The 19806-nt window shown below is 47.1% G+C and overlaps 1 protein-coding gene across 1 annotated transcript in view; it reads left to right on the top strand.

The window, feature by feature from the left end:
- Positions 1-19715, top strand: part of CCDC63 (coiled-coil domain containing 63) — a 32358-nt gene extending 12643 nt beyond the window's left edge. The window contains exons 6-12 of the mRNA XM_032876109.1: positions 1809-1990; positions 3007-3188; positions 4852-5072; positions 10406-10480; positions 13931-14123; positions 17186-17389; positions 19512-19715. Of these exons, the coding sequence (XP_032732000.1) occupies positions 1809-1990; positions 3007-3188; positions 4852-5072; positions 10406-10480; positions 13931-14123; positions 17186-17389; positions 19512-19657 (1203 nt within the window). The 3' untranslated portion in view covers positions 19658-19715. The remainder of the gene's footprint in view (positions 1-1808; positions 1991-3006; positions 3189-4851; positions 5073-10405; positions 10481-13930; positions 14124-17185; positions 17390-19511) is intronic.
- Positions 19716-19806: the final 91 nt, after the last annotated feature.

Below are 19806 nucleotides of genomic sequence, written 5' to 3'. Positions count from 1 at the left end.
CTCCTTTACTTCTCAGACGGGTCCCCTTTACCCCCTTCCCTGACCAGGTCTGGCTGTGCCTTTTGGTAGATTAGGTAGCCATCTCTAAAAGTTATTTCAGGGTCCCAGAATACCACAGGACTTAAAGCCTCCTCCACTTATTCATTGGGGTCTGAGAGCCCTCCCATTTTTATCCCACAATCAGAGGATAGGTAGCATGTCAACAGTCCCAGAGTAAAATTCACACTAAAGTCTGAAGGACTCATGACCAATATCTTCTTAATGATAAGTAGAAGACAGAGAAAGAATAAGAATGATTCTGTTCCTGGATTCCCTTCCATTGTGTGGTGGCCACAGAAACATCCTACAGAGAAACACAGGGCCAAGACTAGGGCTAGGCAAATAAAGAGCCCAGGATGCAAAATTTGAGGCACTCACTCTTAAGCTCATGGAAATGCAGGGCTGACACTGGGAGAGTGAGTATCTTCTTAAATTTTGCATTCTGGTGGCATACCTCGCCTTCCCCCTTCTTGCAGAAACCCAAAGTTTCTCAGAACATGCTTTGGAAAACTCTGATCGAAGCTACTTTATATCCATTAGGAATATTTTCTGCCATTGTTTCTTTTCAGTGTCTACGTGAGCACTTTGCATAAAAAACTTTTTTTAAGATAAATTTAATAAGATGTACAGAAAAGTGGAGGGAATAAAATAATGAACACCCACATGCCTATCACTTAGATTTAATAATCGGTAACATTTTACTATATTTGTTTCACCCTTCTTTCCCCTGAAGTATTTTAAGGTAAATTACAGACATCATGCTATTTCACCCCTAAATACTTCTGTTTGTATCCCTAAAGATCAAGCATTTTCTTTCATAGCCATGAAACCATATCATACCTTAAAAAATTAATGCTATTTCCTTAATATTGCCCACATTAATCTCCGGCTGGCCCCAAAATGTCTTTTAAAGTTGGAGCCAATCAAGTTTCACGTGATCATTAGGTCTCTTAAATTTATCTAGTTGACAGCAGTGGTTCCCAAGCAGAGATGATTTTGCCCCTAAAGGGACATTGTATCCAAAGAGACATTTTTGCTTGTCACAGCTGGATTGGGGGCCGTGCTGCTGGCATTCAGTGGGTAGAACATAGAGATTGCTTCTTTAACACTCCAAGCACAGGATAACTCCCAACCACAAAGAATCATCCAGCCCCAAATGGTGCTCTACGGTTCTTCCCAGCCATGAACCGGTTGAAGAGTCTGGGTCAGCTGTGATATAGAAAGTTCTACCTTCTGGATTCGGGTGACTGTTTCTTCATGGTGTCATTTACCTTTTCCCCTCTCCCCTGCCATTGCTAAAAACTGGAAGTTAGGTATAAAAGTCATCAAGAAATTTAAAATCTAGGGAGTTGGGGAGGGGGGAGCAAGAAACTTGCCTAAGACCACTTAACCATGGCGCCCGGGTGGCTCAGTGTAGGTTAAGCCTTTGCCTTCGGCTCAGGTCATGATCTCAGGGTCTTGGGATTAAGCCCCGCATCGGGCTCTCTACTCAGTGGGGAACCTGCTTCCCCCTCTCTCTCTACCTGCCTCTCTGCCTGCTTGTGATCTCTGTCTGTCAAATAAATAAATAAAATCTTAAAAAAAGAAAAAAAAAGACCACTTAGCCATTTGGGGGCCAACTTCAGCCTCTCACCCAGCGCTCCAGCCTCTGTGCTCTGGACCTCTGGTGGGAGGTGGGGGGGAGACCTTCCCACCCTTTGGCTGCTTTCTGGAAGCCTGTCTCGTGCCCCAGGAGGGAGCTCAGTTTTGAAGCACAGCCCTGCCCACAGGTCACCGTGCACTTTGACAAGATGCTGACCACCAATGCCAAGCTCCGGAAGGAGATCGAGGACCTACGGTATGAGAAGGCTGCTTATGACAACGTGTACCAGCACCTCCAGCGACGCTTGCTGATGCAGAAGAAAACCATGAATATGGCTATTGAGCAGTCTGCCCAGGCCTATGAGCAGAGGTGGGCTGGGGGGAGACCGTAGGGGCAGAGATGCCTCTTAGCCCCCTGCTGAGCACCTCTGCCCCTGGGCTTGTGTCTTGAGGGATCTTACGTCTTCATCGTAACTCTGAGCTCTGACTGTGTGCCAGGCACCATGCTCGATGCTCTGGGGATCAGTCAGCCCTCACAGCCGCCCCGGGGGCTATAGCCACCTTTTATTACAGACCAGGATATGAAGGCTTTGAGCTGCCAAAATACTTAACTTGAGAGCTAGGTAAACAGTGGAGGGTTGAGATTCAAACCTTTCTTCTGGATCTTCTCCTCCAGATGCCCCTGCCTTGAGTCCTGGGTTATCTCCTGGCCTCATACTTGTAGGGGTGAGAGGAATATTAGTTGGGCTGTGAAGAGCATAGGTTTTAGAGTTGGAGAGATCGGGGTTTGAATTCTGGTTCTGTCACTACTATATTATTGTAGGACGCTTTGGGGGTTAGTGAGGATTAAATAGTATATGTATATAAGGATTGGCTGGACCACAGTAATTGACAAGTGCTGATAATGATGAGGTGGTGATGGTTGTGGTGGTGGTGGTGGTGGTTGTGATGATCATGGTGGTCATGATGGTGGAGGTTATGGTTGTGGTAGCGATGGTTGTGGTGGCGGTGTTGGTGATGGTGGTGATGGTGATGGTGATGTTGGTTGCGATGATGGTGGTGGTGACGGTCGTTGCGGTGGTGATAATGGTGACGGTGGCAGTGATGGTGGTAGTAGTGATGGTGGTGGTGGTGGTGATAATGGTCATGGTGGCGGTGGTGGTCATAGTGGTGGTGGTGATGATGATGACAGAAAGATCATTTCCTGGTTATGGTCTAGGAGCTGGCAGCTCCAGTCACTCAGGTAAGGAGGGCTGTTCCTCCGACCCCAGATCCTCCATGAGTAAAAGAAGTGATGGTCATCAGCAGCAATTCCCTCCAGTCTGGTAGGGAGAAGGGAGGGGAAAGGGAGCCTCTGGACACTCAGACCCTGCCCACCTCGCTCAGGCTGGAAGCCATGGCTCGGATGGCCGCCATGAAGGACCGCCAGCAGAAGGACATTTCTCAGTACAATCTGGAGATCCGAGAGCTGGAGCGCATCTATGCCCATGAGACCAAGCTCAAGTCTTTCTTGCTTATCAAGCTGAATGACCGTCTGGAGTTCGAGGAACAGGCCAAAAAGGAAGAAGGTATACTCTCCAGGCATTCTTTGTCACTCTCTCTCAACTGAGGGGGCCCAAGTCGTCCTGAGTAGGGTTGTCAAATTTAGCGAATAACATTATGTCTAGTTAAATTTAAATTTTAGATAAACAGTGAATACATTTTTAAAATTTAGTAAAAAGTTATTTGTTGCTTATCTACAATTAAGGCATAATTATACTTGAACAAAATGTACGGTTTGTCTGAAATTCAAATTTAACTGGGTGTCCTGTATTTTATCCGCCAACCCTAACCCACAGGCTGTGTCCTTACTCTGAGGCTCCCCTTCCATTGTCTGGGGGAGCAGACAAGGGTGTTGGGTCCCCAGCTTTGGTGATCGGCTAGGAGGATTTACAAGAGTCAGCTTGCAGTGACATGCATGGCTACGCGGTAGGGACCCAAAGTGCATGCAAGCAAAGAGGAAAGCCACATGGGGCAAAGTCTGGAGGAAATCAGGCACAAGCTTCCAGAATCTTCTCCCAGGGCAGTCACATAGGACATGCTTAATTGCTCCAGCATCCCCCTGTGACATTTATGAAGAGGTATTTACTAGGGGAGCTCATTAGAGCCTCCATCCCTAAGATCTCACTGTGGGCTGGCCATGTAGGGGTCCTCTCCCTTGTGTGCCCCAGTTCAGCCTCCTGGAAGGAAAGCACGTGTTCAGCATAAACCATACACAGCACAGTGAGGCACTCCTAGCATTGAGGGAATGTCTGATAACCATCCACGGAACCGTTTACCATTTAAGTGCCCAGATACGGCCAGGGGCCAACCTTGCAAGTAGAGCCCTTTCTGAGGCCAACAGTCTCACGGCTGTTGTTTTTACTCTCTCTTAAACAGACTGAAAAGTCTGAGCTCTTCAGAGAGCCCCCCCACCACACCCCGTGGAAACTGTATTTGTGTTTTGTTCTTTTAGCATCTCCTGTCTCCTCCTGCCTTTACATTTGGGACTGTGGCGTTGCAGAAAGTGTGTTTCCGAGAAAACCCACCTCTCACTCTCTAAATAACAATAACAACAGGTAAAGGAGTCGCAGGCCAGATGTGCCTAGGAAGATCTAGAAAGATCTTTGTGATGGCCCTTTGGAGGCTAAATCAGAGACAAGACTGAGTTCAGGAAAGGTGGGGCTGTGGCAGGCATTAGGCGGGAGAGAACAGAGCTTGGAAAACTTTCTTGGCTTTAGTTCCTTAAATTTGCCAAGGTCTGAGCCTACCAACAGGATTTCTTTGACCTTCACCCTGCTCAGATGTCACCTCCTTTGAGAGGCCTTGCCGCGCCACACAGCTCCCCCATCACAGCCCCTGATACTGCTCTTTTGGGACCAGAGCCACAGCGTGGTGATGGGGTGATGTGTTTCTTCTGTTTACATGGGTATCTCCTTTTCTTTCCTCTTTTTGTCTTATTCCTCCACTACATGCTCCAGGGGACAGGGATTTTGTGTCTGCAGAGCCCAGCACAATGTCTGCACATAGTAGATGCTCAGTAAAACATCTGTGACATGACTAAGGAGTTAAGAAAGTGCTTGCCCCCTCCCCTGGAAAAGTCTAGCCTCCTCCCCAGGGCACAGTGACAATATTACGGAGCACGTCTCCCTGCCCAGCACTGCTCTGAGAGACTTCCCTTCAGATTCACGGTTGCTGGCTTCTCCTTTCTAGCTCTCAAGAGAAAGAAGCACAGGAAGAAGACCAAGGGTGAGAGTTTCGAGAGCTATGAGGTGGCCCACCTCAGGCTGCTCAAGCTGACCGAGGACGGGAACCTGAATCAGCTTGTCGAGGACTTTCTGGCCAAGGAGGAGAAGAACTTCGCCAGGTTCACATACGTTACAGAGCTCAACAATGACATGGAGATGATGCACAAGAAGACCCAGAGAATCCAGGTCAGGCGGCTCTTCTTTCCTAGGCCTGGGACCCGCACACCCTCACCACAGCCTTTCTCAAAGCAGCTTCCTCGAAACACTCCTCGAGATGCCCTATAAAGAGGGCCTCGAGGTCTAGTCGGTTTGAAAAACACTATATTCCTCCAGGGATCCTCCTTACCTTTTAACCTTTCTGAAATTGGTATTTGTCTTCCAGTTGACGCAAACACACAATGTGGTCCTGCCCCCACACCCCCAATAGTGACACTTGTAATCTGTGGCATGTTCTATAATCCAGGGTTCCCTAAGCTATAGCCATGGCTGGATACAGCCTGTGGTGGATTTTTGTACAGGCCATGAGCTAAGAATGGTTTTTACATTTTTACAGAGTTAAAAGGAGAAATAAAAAGAGGATATACACAAGAGAGATCATATGTGGCCTGCAATGCCTAAAATATCTATTATCTGGCCCTTTGCCTTAAGAGTTTGCTGAACCCTATTAATCAACAGCTTCACAGAATTGAGGAGAGATGGTCAATCCATCTTGAAGAGAACTGATGTACTTGAGCGTAGTAAAGGCTCTGACAAGTCCTGCAGTAAAGAAACCTATTTACCTTTGTTGAGACCATAATTTCACAAACTTTACTGGCTCCTTGGGCTGCTTACTCTCCAGAACACACATAAACAGCCTTTGGAACTGTCTGTATAGCCATAGAATCTAAACTCCTTAGTGTGACACTCAGGGCCCTTCAAAATTTGGCTTCAAACTGCCTTGGAAGGTTCACCTCCTCTCAGGACCCCAAAGGCACCCTCCATGGCTGCCAGTCTCAGCTGTCCTGTGCGTTTCCCTCTTCTGAGGCTTTCCTCGTGCCATTTCCTCCCCCATTCCTGCTTTTCTTCTGACGAAATACTGCTCATTAGTCCTGACCCGCACAAATGTCACCACCACTGGGAATTCATAACTCCTCCCATTGGGGGTCCCTGTGCTGTTTGTATGGTGAAGGGAGCCTTTGCAATGTCACTGTCTCCTGAATATGGAGCAGGTTCACTGGTCATGTACAGATAGCTAGTAGCCCGAATATAGGTGAAGACATTTTAATTTACTAGTGGTGAATTAATTTTTATGAGGATTAGGACAAACATAGCTTGCAACCTTGTGATTTAATGGGTATTATTATTTAGGATGATAAGTAGTAATAACAGTAAAAAAATAATGATGAACATAATAAAATGAACACAATTTGACTGATTGAAAGAAAACTATTAATAGACAATAATAGATTGGAATAGGTAATAATCGTACAGGTGGCATGTGAACATGACGAGAATGAAGGTGGTGGTACCAGTGTGGTCATGGGAAACAGAGGACATGCCCCAAATGGGTACATCAAGGCAGGATTTTTTAAAGAGGGACTATTTCAAAGGTTTAGGGAAATCACAAATGGAAAGTGCAGGACCGGCGAGAAAGGGCTCTAGAATAGGTGAGAGGAAGGAGCTGTTTCTGGAATCAGGAATGAGGTATGTGAGGAGGGTGTCTCTGTGTCTATCCTGGAGGGTTTGTGGCCATGCTAGTGATCTGCAAAGGTCAGAGGGCAGTGGGGAGGGAGCAAGTACCCCCAACCTCTTTCCACCCACTAATCTCCAGCTGGTGCCTCCCAGTGGCTGGGTGCAACCCAAGCCAGGGGACAAGGGAGCCCAGAGCCATAGGCCCTGGGTCTGCAGCAGAGGGTGAGGAAGCGAGGCAGGTGGATTTGGGGGAAAAAGGAGAATGTTCAGCTCAATGTGTGTAGAGGGGGCAGGCCTGGGGGAGATGAGCTTGAACGGCCCTATGTCTCCCTTCTGGAAGGTGATCTTCTAGGGGACAAACATCCCCTAGTTGTGCCTTCTAGGCACAAACGTGTATTCCCTCTGCTTTCCCAATGCCCAGGATGGCCCTGCACACAGAGGGAGGCACCAGGAGATAGCTCCAAAACAGCAACTGACCTTGACCTTGCCACTCACCATGAGGATAGTACCCTTTTCTCCTCCAGCCACTCAGACTCTGTCAGGACCAGTGTGCCTGGTGACAGATGGCCACTCCTGCCCTGTCCCGGCCTCAGTCTCCACATCTATAGAATGATCTCTTCGGACTAGAGCAGTACTTTCCAAACTTCTATAAAAAAATTAAATAAAAATAAAGCTACAGAACATTTTCATTTAAACACAGGTTGTGAGGAAACATGGTATAGAAAACAGGTAAAATGGAGCAGTTTGGGATGAAGGGGTTGGGGTGCGGGAGGGGTGGCTGGACCCTTACCTTCCTGTCTTCTTGTGGCACCTCTGCTCAAACTAGGGCTCGGATAGGAAAAATATATAAACCCCAAACAACTAGGATTCTACCAACCGACTTCACCCCTTCTGGAGAGAGCACCAGGGTCAGAGGTTGTAACTGGTTGAACCCCACTCTCATTCTTTTGCTTGGTCTCCCCTACCCCCCAAATTTAAAAATTATTAGTTACCAACATTTAAAAATCCGGATATTCCACATGAGAACCTGGATTTCTGGTTTCTCTTGGAAAATCGGATCTACAACTCCAGCTCCGCAGCCCCCCTGGAAGCTGAAGGCAGCTGGCTCACATCCACCCACACCAGCTGGATCCCATCTGCTCCTGTGTCTGAGGCTTGCTGCCCTGAGGGCCTTTGAACCTTCTGCCTCCGGGGTAGGCGCTTCGCCACTGCCCTCAGGTGGCCATCCGCAGTATTGCATGGAAAGTCTTCCGGCGCAGAGATTTGAAGGATGAAAGGATGGATGATGGGTCCATTTGGGACCTGGGAAGTGGGCAGGACACTGATTCTCATTTTCTGGGAGACCGCGTCTTACTAGTACCAGTGGGATGACAAGGACAGACCATAGGAGAGAGATGTGAGAATGCTAGTCAGAAACTGATTCAATCAAGAAATGGTTACTAAACAAAATTGATCTTGATCTTTCCCATTCACCATGATCTTTCCCATTCCCATACCCCCTCTCTAAGCTACACAGCCTGTGTCTGGCCTTAACACGAGTGTGTCTGATGAAGGACAGACAAGTCCATGATCTCCCTGGGCTTCAGGCTCCTCATTTGTAGAATGATGTTTGGACCAGAACAGTAGCTTCTGAGCTTTTCTTTGAAGTTATAGAACTGTGGCTTTGGGGACTTAATGGACTACCTGCTGAACAGTTCCTGAAAATGCTTGTTTCTAATGAAAATGCTTTATGCTTTAAAAATCTTAGATGGATATGTTCATTATAGAAAATTTGGAAAATACCTAAGCATTGTATCTTTTAAATCATCCATTATCCCATTCCCTAGAGATAATCATTGTTGACATTCTGATCTATTTCCTTCTTACTTCTTTTTTTGGGGGGGCGTGATGCTTTTAAAACTTAACATCGTGATTATATATAGTATAAAGAGAATTACATATTCTTTTAAAAAAGATTTTATTGATTTATTTGAGAGAGAGATTGAGTGAGAGAGAGAGAGCACAAACCAGGGGGGAGAGACAGAGAGAGAGGGAGAAGCAGGCTCCCCACTGAGCAAGGAGCCCAATGTGGGGCTCAATCTCAAGGCCTTTGGATTATGACCTGAGCCAAAGGCAGGTGCTTAACTGACCGAACCACCCAGGTGCCCTGAGATTTACATATTCTGATTGCAAAAAATATTCTTTTGGTTTTGTTTTACGGAGCACCCACTATGTGCCAGGCACTATTCTGGACACTGATTATGGCACAGTGAACAAAATGACAGGAAGTTCTGCCCTCCAGTAGTTTCTGTTCTGACAGAGAGAAACAAACAATAAGTGGCAAGCCTAATAAATACATAAATTATAGAGTGCATTAGAAATTGGAAATGATGTGGATAAAGAGATAAAGTGTAACAGGTAAAGAGGGGTTCTGGAGCCAAGTGAGGGCATGGGAAGTTGAGAAGCTAAGATTTGAGCAGACTTGTAGGTGAGGGAATAAGCTATGCAGATCCTTGGGGAATGAATGTTCCAGGCAGAAGAAACAGCAAGTGCAAAGGCCCTGAGGCAGAAAAGGTGCCCGTTTATAGTACTGGGATCATTCTAGACTGTTCATGCTGTTTTGAAATTTTTTCCCCTGAAATTCATCATAGATCTATCCCAACATCTTCTGTGTCCTTTTTAGTGGCTTCTGGAGACCCTGAATGCTCTGTAGTAGAATCATAAGGTACTTCTTAAAAATGCAGATTCCCCAAGTTCTATCTCCTACCTACAAACCCAGATTCCCTAAGAATTGTCTAGGAATCTGCATTTTGAACTATATTTTTATTTAAGACTCATTCCCCTCATGACATGAATGTACCATCATTGATTTAACTGATCCACCATCCGTACATGTTTAGATCGTCTCTAACTGGGGGCCATAATAATAATAACATGACAGACAGCCCTGATCAGCCACTTAGCCCACATGTCCTACTATTTCTATGGGACAGAGTCCTAGAGATGAAATTAACTCAAAAGGTAGCCTTTTGCATTTGGACACACTGTTCTAGCCCTAGGGGTTCTCGAATCTGGTCCCTGGATCAACAGTAGCAGCAGCTCCTGGGAACTTTTGAGAAACACACATTCTTGGGCCACACTCAGACCTACTGGCCCAGAACCTCTGGGAGAGGGGCCCCGCAGTCTGTGTTTTCACAAACCTCCGGATGATTCTGATTTTTACTAGAGTTGGATAAGCCCTGCCCTGGGGCTGCCTTATATCTATTATAATAGCGCTAGCCACATATGGCTATTTATGTTTAAATCCATTTAAATTAAGTAAAATTAAAAATTAGCTCCTCAGTGGCCCTACCTATGAGTGGCCAGTGGCCGCAGGACTGGATGGTGTTGAGAGAACATTGCCACCATTACAGTTTTACTGACCATGCTGTTCTAGACAATTCTCCAAGAAGAATGAAACACCCACCCATGCCGTCATCCTCCTTTTAATTAAGAAATGTCAGGGGCACCCGGGTGACTCCGTTGGTTAAGCATTCAGACTCTTGATTTCAGCTCAGGTCATGATCTCAGAGGCCCTGCTCTCAGAGGGCTCTCAGATTGAGCCCCGCATTGCATTGGACTCTGCGCTCAGTGTGGAGTCTGCTTGAGATTCTCTCTCTCTTTCTAAAATAAAAATAAATAAATCTTAAAAAGAGACATGAGAAACATGAGAAAGAACCTCCATGGGCATAAGAGGGGCCCATGGGTTTGGGGGCTCCTGGAAACATAATTTAAATCCCCCTCATCTCCTCAAGGCACAGGCTTAGCTGCAGGTGTGGTGGGGAGGAGAGCACCCACTCCTCCTTATGGTCTGGTTCTCTTGTGAGCAGGATGAGATCATCTTCTTGAGATCCCAGCAGAAATCATCCCATGATGACAACCGCTCCATCCTGAGAGAGTTGGAGGTAAGACCAGGGTGGGGAGAAAAGGCGATGGGAGTCGCTGTTGTCTGTCTGTCTGTCAGGTGATCTGTCCAGTGGTTCTCGAGAGGAGTACCTTATCTCCCCCATGAAACTATGGGCCTGGCTCATGTCTGGACATGTCCTGAGCCTTTGTCTCGAGCCACCTCTGCTATAGATATTGCTGCAGAATTTTGTCCCTAAAGCCTCTTTGTCCATTTTAAAGACTCCCTGACTTCAGGGAGCCTAGCCCAGGCACTTGTGTCTCTAATTTCATCCCAGACTGGCAAATCCCAGACAGAGCTCTGCCTCAGTAATTTTTTTCTCTCCCCTTTGTCTTGGCTGTGGCCTGTTTTCAGTCAATAACAATTATTATGAACATTTTTTGAGCAATTACCTCATACCAGACACTGGGCTAAGTGCTTTGCTTGTACTATCTCATTTAATCTTTACAACAGTCCTATGAGGTAGTTGCTATGATCTCTACATTGTACAGATGAAGAAACAGGTTCAGAGAGGTAAAGTCACTTGACCAACATTATGGAGCTGGGATGCTGTATAAGTGCTTTGCACTGTATTTAGTTGCTAATCACAAGAAACCAAAGTAACAATTGCCTAAGCAAGGTAGCATTATTTACTTTGTTAAGAAATAAGTTTGGAGATAGGTCCTTCAGGGAGGGTCATGATGTCATCAGTGACCCAGGCTGCTCCTGTTCGCCATCTTTAGTATGTGGCTTACATTCCCAAGGATGCCTCATGGTTGTACGGTAGCTGCTAAAGATCCAGCCATCACATATATGTTCCAGGCAGGAAGAAAGTCAGGAAGGCAAAAAGAAACAAACAACTTTGCTGAAGGTTAGGCAGCTTAAATGTTTCTTTCTGTGAAGACTCAGCCAATGCCTTCTGCGTTTACATCTCACTGACCGTCTCTATTGCAGAGGAGGATTGGAAGTAGAGCTTGAGCTGGGAACATTGCCACCCCAAATACAATCAGGAATTTGTTATTAAGGTGTAAGGGGAGAATGGATAGCAAACATCTGACAAAGATATGAACCCAGAGTGTGTGGCCGCATAGCCCTGCTCTAATGCAGCAGTTCCTGGCGCAGGAACTGAGCTCCAGGGTCATTTTCCTTTCCTTCTCTGTGACCTATTTTGTTCTTTGTTGATATGCACCTGGTTACAGGGATGGCAGTGCCATTCTCTGGTTGACCACCCGGGGGCAGCAAAGCATAAGGCACCCATATTGCAAGTGGCCTCTCCCAGGAACCTAGATACGAGGATTTAAACTTCCAGGCAGAAAAAAAAAATTTTTTTTAAACTAACAAACAAACAAAAAACCTTCCAGTCAGGGCCCAAGTCCAAGGAGACCCTCCTCAAGCTGAGCACGTGCTTGGGGGTCCCATGTCCTTGGCTCAGGGCCACCCAGCGTCCAGATGCTTCTTTGGGGTTGGGACTGGTCCTGTTCTGCAACCAGGCCCTGGGAACAAATGCTTGGGTATGACTCTCCAAAAGTCACTTCCTAGCTGTGTGACTTTGAGAAAGTGACTTCACCTCTCTGAGCCTCTATTTTCTCACCTGTAAAATGGAGATAATGACCATCCTCGCTGCAGTGGCCATGAAGGTAACGTCAAGTCACGAGTGCACACGCTAGGCACGCTGTAGGGTAGAGAATCCTAAATGTGGCTTTCATTGTGGTGTCAGCAAAAACCCCAAATCACCATCGCCTTGGTTCAAAATGACTGCTCAAGAGATAAAACCTGAAGGTCACTTTAGGTATCTTTAGTCACCTGACTAAAGGTCAGGTACTTAGGCCACTCAGTAGAAGGAAGCTAAACACAAGGTCACTTTTCTTCTTCGACCTCAATATTCCTCATCTGGGCACTGAAGCAGTTGTGAGGAGGTGCTGAGGTGACGTGCGACCTGTGAGGTGCCGTCACCGTCACATCAGGCTGTCCCTTTAACCATGGGATTCCTTAACCCACCTTTAAGGAGGAGAGGGCAGCTCTTGCTGTCCCCGGAGGACCCGCAGCCCTGGGAACTGGGGACAGGAAGCTGCCTGGTGTGGTGTGATGGAGTGACAGTTCAGATCTTGGCCTCCCTCTCCTGGCCGTGTGGGTTGGAAACTCCGTTTCTGCACCTGGAAAATGGGGTGTGTGGCTAGGGCTGACCCTTTGGAACTGTTATTTGGGGTGAGGCATATGGAGCCACGGGGAATGGTTCTTCACAGGGTCTAGTTCATCTCAGCAAGCCAGGAACTCAGAAGGAGAGACAGGAAGGCACCAGAAGCTCTCACCCCAGAGCAGGGATTCTCAGCCCGGGGCTGCCAATCAGGTTCACTTCGGAGGCTTTAAAATTCCTAAGGCCCAGGCTGCGTCCCAGACCAAACCGTCAGAATCTCTGGGGCGGCGCGGTGGTTGGGGGGCGGGGGGGCGTGGCCAGGGCAGCAGGTGTTTTGAAGCTCCCAGGTGATACCAATGAGAAGCCAAGATTGCAAGCCAATGGACTTGCAGGGTTTCTCAAACTTCATCACGCATCAGAGTCACCTGGATGTTCATTAAAACACACGTTGCCGGACCTTCTGAGTCAGGGTCTGGACTGGAGCCCAAGAATTTGCATTTCTAACTAGTTCCCCGGTAAAGCGAATGCTCCTGGTCCTGAGACCCCACTTTGAGAACCACTGGGCTAGCGTGATAATGTTTTAAACTGCAAGTGGTAAAATCAGTTTTTTAGATCAAATCATTCAAAGTAATGAAACAGAACAGAAAATATTAAAACACGCCATAGAGCATTGATTAGTGAAACTTTTACTTTATTTGATTAGATAATACATATAAACACACCCATACGCACGTGTACGTACATATGTATGTATGTTGCATGCATTGGGCTGTGATGTAAAATGTATTCCTTCCTGGGGGGTCACAAGGTTAAAAAAGTGAATCACCAACTTCTAGAAGATACTGTAATCCTGGGACACCTGCGTGGCTCAATCAGTTGAGCATCCGCTCTTGGTCTCAGCTCAGGTCTTAATCTCAGGGTTGTGAGTTCAAGCCCCACTTTGGCCTCCATGCTGGGTGTGTAGCCTATTTAAAAAAAAAAAAAAAAGGAAAGACGTAGTAATCCAGTGTACATGTAGATACATGTATATGTAAGTGAAACAAAATGTACATTTAACAGTATTTCCCCTCTTTACCTGAAATGCATACTAGTATTTTCTCTTCCTTTCTCTTCTGTTCTATTTACTTTCTTTCTTTAAAATGCTAATTGAGCATTTATTAATTAAAATGCTTAGTAGATTGATTTTGTACCTCCTGAGTGGTTTGAAATCCTGTAGTTCAGAGACCCCATTTCCAGAGAACCCCAAACTCCCATCTGCACTGAAAGTCCTCATGGGGCCACAGAGTCCAGGGCAGCAGTCTGGCTAATGCGGGCTGGGAATTGGGGGTCTGTTACCAGGAGAAACTGACGAAGACCACAGAGGAGGCAGACATGTATGAAAACAGCTACAAAGAAATCAGCAAGACCTTGGAGTATCTCAAGAACTCAGTGGAGAATCTGTTTAAAAAGATTAATTGTGATGCCACAACCATCCTGGGGCACTTAGGGGAGACAGGGAAAATCACCGACAACAACCTTCCACAGTACTTTGGTGAGTCAAGCTGGGGCCCATTGGACCGTTAGGATCCATTTCCAGAGCTTTCTATGAGCAGGCATGAGGGCTTGTTCTTGGGTGGCGGTGAGCCTGGTAGCGAAGCATGTGGGCCATAATGCCAGCCCGCCTGGGTTCAAATCCTGGTTCTACTCTTACTAGCTCTGTGCCACTGGGCAACTTTTTGAATCTGTGTTTTAATTTTTTCATCTAAAAAAAAAAAATGAGGAGTAAGCCCAATACACACCTCAATGTTTGTTGGGAAGATTAAATAAAATTTAATTGTAGTAAAACTATATGATCATGTCAATAGAGACAGAAGAAGCATTTGACAAATTCAACATCCGTTCATGGCCAAGATTCTCAACGAACTAAAACTAGAAGGAAACTGTCTTAACCTTGAAGGGTGTCTACAAAACACCAATAGCTGGGGGCACCTGGGGGGCTCAGGTGGTTAAGTGTCTGCCTTCGATTCAGGTCATGATTCCAGGGTCCTGGGATCAAGCCCCACATGGGGCTCCTTGCTCAGCGGGGTGTCAGCTATCTCCTCTCCCTCTGCCCCTTCTACCCATTTGTGCTCTCTCTTTCTCTTAAGAAAACACAACAATGACAACAAAAAAACCTACAGCTAACCTCACCCTTAAGGGTGGAATTTGAGTGTTTTCCCTCTAAGATCAGGAACAAGGCGAGAATGTCTGCTCTCACCGCTCCTACTCAGTATCATAGTGGTGGTCCTAAGCGATGCAATAAGGCAAGAAAAAGAAATGGAAAGCATACAGGTTGGAAAGGAAGAAATAAAGTGCTCAGAGCAGTGCCTGGGATGTAGCAAATGCCTATGAACTAGAACACACATTTCTAGCCATAGGACTGAGCTCAGGATGGAGAAGGAGGGAGGCACCTCCACAGATCATGACAATTTGAAATGAATGGCTTACCCTGCTCTTAGAATAAAACCTACGATTCTTAATACAATCTGTGTTTGGGAGTTTCCCATCATGCCCCCTCCTGCCAGGTTCAGTGACTTGCTAGGAGGCCTCATAAACTCAGCATGTGGTGGTACTCTTGGCTATGATTTGTTAGAGCAAAAGGATAAAAAGCAGCATCAGCAAAAGAAAAAAGGGGCCCATAAATAAAAAGCAGCATCAGCAAAAGGAAAAAGGGGCCCGGGGTAAAGTCTGGAGGAAGCCCGGGACAAGCTTCCAAGGGTCCTCTCCCAGCAGGGTCACACAGGATGTGCTAATCCCCACAGCACTGTGTTGTGACAATGTAGGTGAAATGTTGCCTACCAGGGAAGCTCACTAGAGAGACTGTGCCCATGATGTGGAAAAAAACCCCAGGTGTTTAGCAGAAACATGTTTTGTATACACAGTTTAGGCACATCGAGCTGCTATTATCAATCAGTTAATGATGATAGGAACATTCCTGAAACCCAAGTTCCCTGATGCCACCCTGGGGCCAACCTGGGAAGCAGGCCCTTCAAAGGATAGCAGTCAGACTGCTGTGTTAACTCTTTCCTGCCCACTGCCTATCAGGGTCTGCACAGCCTGTCCCTTGCTTCCATTTCTCACCTCCCTCATCCTACTCTCTGTCCTTGCTTACCATCTCACATCACACTCTCCTGTGTATTCTTGCAACCCTCCCCTCAACGCATTCCCACCTCAGGGCCTTTGCACAAGCTGTTCCTGGTATCCTTGTCTTAGAATTATCAGATCTCAGTTCAAATGTCCTTTCTCCAGAGATGCCTGGGTGGCTTAGTTGGTTAAGCTGCTGCCTTCAGCTCAGGTCATGATCCCAAACTCCTGGGATCAAGTCCCACAATGGGCTCCTTGCTCAGCGGGGAGCTTGTTTCTCCCTCTCCCACTCCCTCTGCTTGTGTTCCTTCTCTCACTGTGTCTCTCTCTGTCAAATAAATAAATAAAATATTTTTAAAAAACCATATTGTATCCAAATCCAGTGGTTACACAATTCAGATAATGATCATCTGGATAACAAGGTTCCTTGGTAAATTTGTCTTTCTCTCCGTCTTCTTCACACACACTGAAGCTTATGGGCTTCTTCAGGTCAGGGCTTGCATCTTTCCAGTTACTGTTCCTGTCCTTTTCGTTCCCCCCACGCCTGGGGAACTTCCAGCACTGCGCCTGACATGGCTGGTGTCTGATAATCATTTGTTCAGTGGGTGAGTGAGTGCACCACTCTGGTGAGTGCACAGGGCTCTGAAACACAGAGGAGGGGCAGGTCCCCAGAGTAGGCTACTCAGAGAAACGTTCCTGCAGGGGGCAGAGACCTGATCCAAGTCTTAAAACACCAGCAGGCATTATTGGGGGAGGGGTGTAGGGAAAGGCATTCTGGGCAGAAGGAACAGCGTGAGCAAAGGTCGGGAAGCCTGAGACAGAGTGTGTACAGGAGAAATATCAGTTGTAGGGGTGCCTGGGTGGCTCAGTGGGTTAAGCCTCTGCCTCCGGCTCAGGTCATGATCTCAGGGTCCTAGGATTGAGCCCCGCGTCGGGCTCTCTGCTGGGCGGGGAGCTTGCTTCCCCCTCTCTCTCTGCCTGCCTCTCTGCCTACTTGTGATCTCTGTCAAATAAATAAATAAAATCTTTAAAAAAAGAGAGAGAAAAATCAGGCATTTAAGGGGCTGCCCGGGGCTCCCTGTTTTTGGTGTAACCCAGTGCTTCTCAACCTCCTTTCAGTATTGCCTCTTTAGGAGTCTTATTAGACACTCTTTCCCCAGCTGTGGTCCTCAGGCAGTTTTAACACTCTTGGTACACTATATAGTCGTTTATGTTCTGTATGTATATCTGTTTTATGTTGTAAAGTCAGGTGGGGTTTTTTGGTTTGTTTTGTTTTGTTTGCCTCGCAACAACCAAGTTTTGCTCTTGGGTTGAGACTGCCCCCTGGAGGATGCATGGTGTAGCCCATGAGAGACACCTCGTCCTGTCCCTTCCCTTCCTCTCCAGCGGGGGACGTCACCCCCAATCCCACCACCCCCACCTCACCTCACCCCCACCTCCGACCCAGGTCTCTGGGCTGCCATCTTGGTTCTGATCAGTTTTTTTTTCCAGCCATCATCGAAAAGAAGACCAATGACCTGCTGCTGCTGGAGTCCTACAAGCGGATCCTGGAAATGGAAGGGGCAGAAACCGAGACCCAGCCGCCCTTTGTCAACCCCTTCTGGGGCGGCTCTGCCCTCCTTAAGCCTGCAGAACCCATCAAGGTCATCCCCCCAGTGTTCGGGGCTGACCCCTTGGGCGAAAGGTTGGATGAAGGTGAGTCCTTGTCCTCCTGCGACTTGCACAGGTTGCTAGGAGACCTGTGCTGGGGAGAGTCTGCAGTGTAGAGCCTCAGTTTCCCTTTAGGAGCCTCATTGGGTTCCACTGTGGCTGTGGCACTGGACCTGTTTCGCTGGGGGCATGCTTCTCTCTACAGCACAATGAAGACCCCGGACTTTAGAGATCCTGGATATATACATATTTTAAATCACTACTTTGTGACCATTTAAAATGAACCTTAAAATGTCCACAGTCTACAAACTGGCAGCACACGAGAATCCCTGATCCTCTCTTTCACCCATGCCCCTGAGTCTTACTCCTCCTGTGATCACCCTTGGGCCACCCCCACCGTGTCCCCCAACCTCCTGGCTAAAGCAGATGTGGCTCGGCTGGTGACTGGACCCAGATGCCTAAGTGGCCCCAGTGGCCAAGCTTTTTCCCAGGCAGAAGTGCATGATGCTCCCCTCACTGCCAGTAGCAGCCCTTCTTTCTGGAGGTGGAGAGAAAATCAGCCCATCTGGGTTTGGGAGGGCAGTGTGGCCCCAGGTGTGACAAGCCTGAGACTGGATACACCCATTAGGCCCATAATCTCACCCGTGCAAACTGGTCCTTCAAGAAACATTTACTCAAGTAGGACGATATTCACTGTAGTCCATCGTCCTACTTGAGTAAGTGTTTCTGGAATTACCGTTTACCCATCCATGCATAGGAATGCTATGCAGACACGGAAAAGAATGCAGTGGGACCCTATAAACTCCCTCTCTTACACACACAGGGTATATAAGTTATAGATATAATTGTAATATATATGGATTATAGGAATATATATATATATATATATATATATATATATTCAGTAGTCCTCAACCAGGAGTCTCAGAGGACTTCTGGCAATGTCCGGAGATATTTTTGTTTGGCGCAGCTGGGAGGTGGGGGGTGCTGTTGGCATCTAGTGTCCAGGAATGCTGGTAAAAATCCTGCAGTGTACAAGACAGCCCTTGACAGCCCTGAAGTATAATAGAGTGAGAGATGTATATAATGGGAGAGAGAGAGACAGAGAGGAGGAGGAGGGGGAGTGAGGGAGGGAAGTAGGGAGGGAAGGAGGGAGGTATCTTGATAATGCACATAAAAACAAAGGATTTATATTAAGGCTGACTTACGGTGGGTTCTTGTGATTTACAGAGAACTTTGAATTTCTAAGTTAAACAATTCTGTATTGTTTAAAAAAAATTATTTTTACAATGATCTTGAACATCTTTAGTAATCAGAGGAAACTGGATTAAAAAAAAAAAAGTCCCACTTCTCTAAGTAGCCCTTCAAGTGTGTGGGTGTGTCAGTGATGGGGTGGGGGAGTAGGGGAAGAGTGCCAACACACAGATGTGTGTTCGCACGTGCACACACACACACACACCCTCCTGTTTGATTAGTCGAGGCAACTGAAACTTAGCAGGAGTGAAAGCTGAGTCTGGCATTAGCCACCCTAACACCGCTTCCCTTGAGCTTGTGAGTTCCTAAGAGGAGGGTGGCAGGACCCAGCTGCTTGTAATGCTGCCCTCACAAGGTCAGGAACTTGCAGATGATGCCTTCACTTCTGCTCAAGTGAATGTTGATAATCATTGGGTTCTCTTAACACTAGTCTCTATGGCCCATATCTGTGAATTCAAAAGGACACCCCCTCTGAACAGATAGAGAAAAGGGGCCCCTTCTGTGTGGACATTGTTTGGCAATTGAGTGGGGGTTGGATTTCAGCCCATCCATTCACTTGTCTCCATCAGATGTCTGTGCAGTCTACATCCTGAACAACTGCACATGGTGGCCCTGTCTCTTTGACATTAAACTAAACTCACCGTTATATCCACTTCTGGGAAAAAAACAATTACTGTCTTGCGCATCCCTGTGCAGTACATCTTTACTGATGCTTTTCCTCCCTGAACCTCAAGAATGGTCACACTCCACTCCCAGCAGTGTGGAGGGTCCCCAAACCAGGCTTGGACGTCCTTGCCTTGGGCGTTCCTGAATGGGGCAGAGAGGCACCGTCCCTGGGAGGGAAGCAATCTACACCCACCCCACGCTGGGATTCATTTCCAAACTCCTCACACAAGTCCTGTCTTTGATGCAGTCGAGCAGCCCCTGGACCACAGCAGCCTTCAACAGCTCGTGTTCAGCAACTACATCGCAAGAGAGTTTCGAAGCAGGGACTTACATTCAGAGAGCGTACCTGAGAAGGGGGATGATCCAAGGCTCAGGAAGAAGTTAACGGGTTGAGACAGACGGGGCTACATTTGTACCTTAACCAGAGAGAATAAATGTTTTCTTCCATAATCCTTGCGCTTCCTCACACTCATTACAAAGAGACTGGACTATGCTTCTGGCAGCCACCCTGGGATGGGGTACAGAAATTAGGACAGAAGAGC

This window comes from Lontra canadensis, unplaced genomic scaffold, assembly GCF_010015895.1.
Source record: "Lontra canadensis isolate GAN:19392208 unplaced genomic scaffold, GSC_riverotter_1.0 scaffold58, whole genome shotgun sequence".
Classification (NCBI taxonomy): Eukaryota; Metazoa; Chordata; class Mammalia; order Carnivora; family Mustelidae; genus Lontra; species Lontra canadensis.
Note: the sequence above shows the minus strand (reverse complement) of the source record. Positions and strands in the feature narration are given on the sequence as shown.